At 42.5% G+C, this 6,978-nt stretch overlaps 1 protein-coding gene across 4 annotated transcripts in view; it reads right to left on the bottom strand.

Annotated features, from left to right (window-relative positions):
* Window positions 1–234: 234 nt before the first annotated feature.
* The window catches only part of LOC134204967 (double-strand-break repair protein rad21 homolog), a 30,009-nt gene continuing 23,265 nt past the window's right edge, over window positions 235–6,978 (bottom strand). For all 4 annotated transcript variants that reach the window (XM_062679797.1, XM_062679799.1, XM_062679800.1 and 1 more), the window contains 3 exons: window positions 1,620–3,524; window positions 1,389–1,553; window positions 235–1,243 (listed from right to left, as the gene is read on the bottom strand). In XM_062679797.1, coding sequence (XP_062535781.1) covers window positions 1,118–1,243; window positions 1,389–1,553; window positions 1,620–3,524 — 2,196 coding nt within the window. In that variant the 3' untranslated portion in view covers window positions 235–1,117. The remainder of the gene's footprint in view (window positions 1,244–1,388; window positions 1,554–1,619; window positions 3,525–6,978) is intronic.

Raw genomic sequence — 6,978 nt, 5'->3', positions numbered from 1 at the left:
ATGCCACCTGCCGGAATATCTGCAACACTAGTATTATGTTCTACAAAGAAAGACCTTTCTACCATGGCATATTTCAGTTGTAACTTTCTCCTTATGTCGGCAAATTCACATAATACGGATGAGTAGTGTTTCGCCTATGAAGCGATAAAAATGTAGGATAAAAAGTGGAACGGTTTTCCAGCGAAATCATCCAAACCAAACACCGGACAGATTTTCATTCAACAACATTAGAAGTTATGTTTTTAGAGATTTACTTTATTTCATCTTGATATTTACATTTTTGTTCTTTTGTGATAAGCTTATTTATATCTACTTCAACTATCCTTACGAGCTGATGTTATATTTTTGTTATACCGTCTCCGACAAACTTGATAATGACGTTTAACAAGATCAGGTCATTCGCAGACACTTTCAATGCGATGGTGTCCTTTGGTTTATGACAAACAAAAACAACATACGGAAACAGATCAAAGTACAGCTTTTTGTTATTAGTGAAATGAATTTTGGTGCTTTTAGCGACGAACGAGCTTTTCGGATTTCATTTTCGCTAATAAGTAATAGTGCGAGCAAACATGAGAACCAAGTCTTGCGTTCGCGAGGTTTTTATTCTATTTTTGACCTCTGTGGATGTTTAGTAATACATCATCCCAATAATCAAATCTTACCATACTATTATATACAAGACATTTCATCTTTTTATTCGAAACGTAATTCATTCTTTGTTCTTATGCATACAGCGAATCAAGCAAACATAAGTTATATAGCTACTAGTTACAACCCAATAACATAACAATCAACCAACTAACGAACAAAACTGCTGCTTTCAATAGATTGTTAGATTTCAATCAACGAAATCAACCAATCTATCAATGTTCTCAGAAGAACTGTGTTTTGTTTTGATGCTAATAAAAGATATTTACATGTCATATGATTGGCATTTTTACGCTTATTTATCGAAAAAAGTATCCGTTAATAGTTTCAATAAAAAGTAAAAATGCAGAAGCATCTCCAGTTTTCGCCTAACCGACTAATGAAAGGAATCTGTTTTGTGTTACGACTTATCTTAGTAATTCTTCAACTTAAACATCTAAATTAAAAACAGCACGTAGCAGCCATATTACAGCTTCGGATTCTCGAACAGTGGCCCTCGGGTGATGGTAATATCTGCGTACGGTTCCGGTTGGGTGATCTCGAGTGCTTTGAACTTTTTCAACACCAACAAGGAGTAGAACTTTTGTGCAGCCTGAAATAAAGGAAAATACAAATATATTAGTGTGCCCTCGGTTGCGGGTAGACCCATTTCTTTGATTTCCGATCTCCAATCTAAACGATCTGAGTTTGAATAACTATTGGTGAACCAAGAAAAGCTGATAAGCGGAGCGTCTTACCTGTTTCTTGTCGTTGCGGTGCGTCATTTCCGATAGCACCATGCTTTCGGTCTTCAGGAGCCGTGATCGTACGGAAATAAATAACTGAGCGGCACGTTTGTTCAACACACGCTCCTCAAACTGTTCAATCGTTTCGTCCACTTGTTGCTCTTCGCTTATTTGTTGCTGTAGATAAAATATAGAATGTTATGCGTCTTGAATTAACCTGAGCACAACGATTAGGAAACTTACCCCACCAACGGACTGAGGGAACTCATAGTCCTGATTCCATTCATTGGGCGCCTCCTCGTGAAGTACTTCACGAGCCGGCGAAGCAGCATGACCTTCGTAGCCCATATTGGAAAAGTTTTCCATTCCTGGTTCATTCAGTATAGAAGAAACCTGATCAGCTGGTAAATGAGGGATCTGATCGATGTTCTCCAGACTGGCATGATGTGGCGTCATACCACCGTGATCCAAACCGTGTGGGGTCATTGCTCCCGGTAATTCAGGCATTACCTGGCCGGAATCACCATGCTGCAATCCAGCTGGAGTCATACCGCCATGATTGAGATCTCCCGGCGTAAGACCACCGTGCGCCAATCCAGCAGGGGTGAGGCCACCGTGTGCGAGTCCAGCGGGGGTTAGTCCGCCATGAGCCAGTCCAACAGGAGTGAGTCCACCGTGAGCAAGTCCCGCAGGCGTGAGGCCACCGTGTGCCAATCCAGCAGGAGTAAGGCCGCCATGAGCTAATCCGGCAGGAGTTAATCCACCATGGACTAAACCAGCAGGAGTGAGTCCACCATGTACGAGACCAGCCGGCGTTAGGCCACCATGCACTAAATTTCCAGGCGTCATTGGTATGCCTGGCATACCTGGAGTAGGTGGCATCATTTGAGGGGTTTGCATACCCAAGTTGAGAGGTGTTTGTGGGCTACCGATATGACTTAGACCCGGAGTAGCCGGCGGGGGCATATCAGGGTGGAAACTCTGGCACATCTCCTGATCCCGGAGCTCCATGGACACTGGCGTTGGAGGTGGCATTTCTACAATATCTCGCATCTGATCGAGCGATGTTTGGTCCAGATGCCCTGGAGTTGCAGGTGTGGCGGGTGTCATAGGCATTGGGGTATCCGGCGGCAGCAGATCTTGGTTACCCTTTCGCTTTCTTCCACGGCGTTGAGTCACAGGAGATTCGGGTCGTTCCGGTTGTTGTTGTTCAACGCCTAAGACCTCCAGTGGGCCTAATGCATCGAATTCTTCCACTCCAATCGATCGTGATGTAAGATGTCGTTGATAGTTTTTGAACATGCACCGGGCGGGGATGTCTCGAGAAGGTAAAGCAAACAGTTTCTCTACTCCACCGGTTTCCTTCCAATACATCAATCGCTTTGTAGGTGGAGCTAAGTCCAATGTAGTTACGATATCGGTCGTATTTGCTAATTGACTCTTCATTTCCTCGCCGCTGATATTTTTCACCTCGTCGACGATGAGTTTTCGTTTGCGTTTGCTCTTGGTGACACCTTTCAGAGCTGATGCATCTACCGGTGCCAGTGCGAAACTTTCCTCTTCATTGTGTAACAGAGTGGTTTGTTCCCCTTCAACTTCCTCCGCACCAACTTCACGATGCATTTGTTCATCGTCCGCTTCCTGCCGTAGTTCGGGTTGATCTTGCATCGGTTCTGGTACCATGGCACTCGGTGCCTCAACAGGATCAATCTCCGGAACAAGAGGCACCTTCGGTACTCCATCCTGGCTGGTTCCCGGTTGCTGTAGATCCTCCAGCAGCTGCTGCGTCATTATCGGCGATGGGGGCCGAGAGTTGTCCGAACTGGGCGCCGGCGAAGGAGCACCGCCCACGTCGAAATGGTCATCATCATCACTGTCCTCTTCTGTGCCGGCATGCTGTGCCTCAACGGGGGCAGCCGGAAGTTCTGGTTCCGGTGCAAGCGGGGCGTCCGCGAAAATGTCACCCTCGAATAGCCCTGCTGCGGGTTCCGCCCCGAAGCCGCCCTCATCGCCGAATCCATCATTGTCCACATCGTGCGGATGATGTGGATCGAACGAATCCAGTACCGAGCGGGACGTACCGGGAAGAGGTTCTTTCTCTTGCTCAAGATCCGGTGGCGGTGCTACGGGATCCGTGAACAGGTCGTCCTGAGCAGGGGGTGGAATGGAAAAGATTAGCTTGCACTTTGAGAAAATATTTAATTTTTTTGTAGAAAACACAAAGCCTAGCTGTTAGTAAATGTACGCTAGAAATTTTAGTGCGGTGAAAATAGACCCGACGAAAACCTAACTTTTTGAAACCACCACCACTATAAAAATTATAGAATATTTACAGCTTTCTTACACACTCAAAAGATTCAGAAAACTACAGGCAGTGACGGATTTTAATTACGTAACATAGACATTTTTGTTTCGACCATAACAAACAGTACTTACGAGCGTTGGCCAAAAAGAGAAATTTTCAATTCTTGAGTACATATATCATTTTCAACTCCTTTATTTCCTCCATGGTATAACAGAACTGACTTTCAATTTAGTGTTACCATAGTTTTAAACATCCATTTGATTTTATAACTTTTCACGTAACGGGGCTGCCTTACATGTAGAAGGTTATGGGTTCAATTACAGCTCGTTACTTTCCCATTTAGGAACCCGTTAACCAAGCCAAGCCCCGACCATAGAACATCTTACCTCTGAGTTACAGAAAACAAACCGCATTAACTCGATTGTGGCAAGACAAGTGCTGTCATATTCGGCTTGCAGCCTTAACATATGCAATGCAAACCATTTAGGCGGAACTAATTTTATTTTCTTCATCTGTTTCAACCCCCCTTGATTTTTTGGGCTTTTTTTTTAATTGAAGGGGAAATTCAGATTTTAATTGGAAATTAATAAAATATTGAGCTTTCCCAGAGTTTACGAGACGAGCCAGCCCAGGGCTGAAAGTCTTGCTAATAAAGACAAAAAAAAGCTTTCCCAGAAAATACTTTTAAAAAACTGATGAGTTTTGCGATTTTATCATTTTATTATTTTTTTTCATTTCCCACCCCCTTCGCTACCGAGAAAAACTAACCGGACAAAAAAAGGAACTCATATTTGTTCCGGCCTTCTTCTTCTTCTGAATTTGCAATACATCCCCCACTGTGACATTGCCACCTCGCTGCTTAGAGTTCATTAAGCACTTCCACAGTTATTAACTGCGAGGATTCTAAGCCAAGTTAACATTTCTGCATTCGTATATCATGAGGCTAAACACGATGATACTTTTATGCCCAGGGAAGTAGAGATAATTTCCAATCCGGCATGGTCTTGCTTTGTAGCCCGTTCCGGCCTTACTAAACTTTAAATGGTTATACACATCAGTTCTGAATAAAAAAACAGATTATTGATTCCACAGTAGCGTGCGCAGTGAAACGAAACAAATTATGTTCGAATATTATTTTCCAGCGAAAATAACACGGCTGATTTGTGTAACGCAGGATGGATGAAAATCAAGTGAAAGGGTTGGGGATGAAATCTTAACGTCCTTCGTAACTTTAGATGGATTAAAACAGGATCACATACACTCTAAAATTCACTTTTCGATATTTCGCTCGGGGACCGATCAGAAAAGCTGTGCAAAGGGCTTTGCGGGCGATATCGGAATTGACAGTAGTGGCGTGGAAGGAGTTTTCTTGCCTTTTAAGATAAACAAAGGCCATGGTATCTATGCGAATTAATTAATAATAGTGATAGTGAAGTGGCACTGGATGGTGACAAAATTTTAAGATGTAGAAATTATGTGTACCTTGGAATTGTAGTGGCGTACGATAATTATGTTACCCGTGAGGTAAAAAGGCATATTGCAGCTGATAATACGAACTTCGTTAACAGCTAAAGTTCCAGAGTCTGCGAAAGAAGATTAAACTAGCTCTATATGCTACTCAGGTTCTTACAGTGGCTTCATACGGCCATCAAACTTTCACATCAAATAAAAATTGACCAGAGAGCTTTTGGTGTATTTGAGCGTAAGAGGCTGCGGACAACTGCGTAAAACAGAAGAATCGCATCTGTCGACGAGGCATGAAATACGAGTCGTGCCAAGTGTATAAAGGGATGGATATTGTTGAGCTTATACTACACCACGACAGACTACGGTGGGCTGGACACATAGTTCTTAAAACGGAAGAGCGTTAAGCGAAGATAGCATTCAGTAGAGAGCCGAGAAGAGGCCGTAGGCTTCGTGGTAGGCTTTTTACAGTTGAAAAGGAACTGAGAGTGCTAAACGTCAAGGACTGGAGGCAGTTGATAAGAGTCCGATGGAGAAGAATACTTCATCTGGCATGGGCTCATGGGCTGCCCAGAGCACGAAAAATTCGTCCAAAACGAATGTTGTTGATCGCTATTGAATTCGATAACGATCAACTGTTGCGTTTATTCCCAGCCCCTTCACCTAGCCCTCGTCAGTCGCCGGATGCGCAGCCTATGCGGTGGCGTACTGGGGAGCGCCCTTACCGTTACGACTACTGACAAACTGTTCTTTTCGGAGGTATTCCTCCAACGTACCCGGAAAAATTGCAACCGAACAATGCAACGATCATTGGATTCACGACACGGACAAATGGACACAATGGACTCACTGTGAGATGGACCAGCAACGACAACAACAATTGAATAATGGAAAAATCTAAAAATAGATTCTGGCTGCAGAATACCACAGTAGCGGTTAAGTAATACAAAGTGCCTACAAAATAAAGAAAGGAATAAAAAAAACTGTTGCGTTTAAAAGTTATGAAGAAAAATTTTACTGATTATTGTACAATTTAATCAACTTATTCAATTATTCATTACTAATTTTCATTGAATAAAAAAATAAACCAAGATACTCAATTTAATGTGAAGAATTGTTTTATTGAATTGTTTTATTTTGTACAGATTACTTTGAAGGAGTTTGACGAATGGTAGGTCAGGATGTTACATCGAGAAATATCCGAAAGAAAAAGTAAATGGATCAGTGTGTCCAGCTTCTTCTATTTGGCGTTACGGTTCCGTGGTACGAAGAACAAGAAATCAAAAAGTAATTTTCGAACGATTCTTACTCGCAGGCGTATTTTTATCAATTGATAAACAATTGATAGCATCGCGTGTGAGTGTTGATCAACTTCGATTTTTTGAAAATTATCCCTGGAAGCAACTGTTGTCATCTTCATTGTTTTATTCATCCAAGCACTTATTATCACACAATATTTAGATAGGGCCTAACAACTGTATAACATGTGTCTCGTCCATGTCCTTTGAAGGATTTAATTCAAGTGTCAATGATTAATCAGCAGCAGCACGACACCTTTATGTACATACCTATGTATATGTCCCTTGAAGGATTTAATTCAAGTGTCAATGACTAATCAGCAGCAGCACGACACCTTTATGTACATACCTATGTATATGTAATGTAAAATTTCTCGGTGGACTAGAGGCGATATGTACGCATATCCATCTTCATGCTCCAGAAACACAATAAACATGCACTCACTAGCGCTATACACCGTCGGGCAGAGCAGACGCAGGATCTCATAGCGGAATGCCCGGAATTCTCCTCCAACAAGAACATAATGTAATTAAA

The sequence above is a fragment of the Armigeres subalbatus genome, chromosome 1 (assembly GCF_024139115.2).
Source record: "Armigeres subalbatus isolate Guangzhou_Male chromosome 1, GZ_Asu_2, whole genome shotgun sequence".
NCBI classification, from domain to species: Eukaryota; Metazoa; Arthropoda; class Insecta; order Diptera; family Culicidae; genus Armigeres; species Armigeres subalbatus.
The sequence above is the reverse complement of the archived record's forward strand: the minus strand, read 5'-3'. Positions and strand labels throughout refer to the sequence as shown.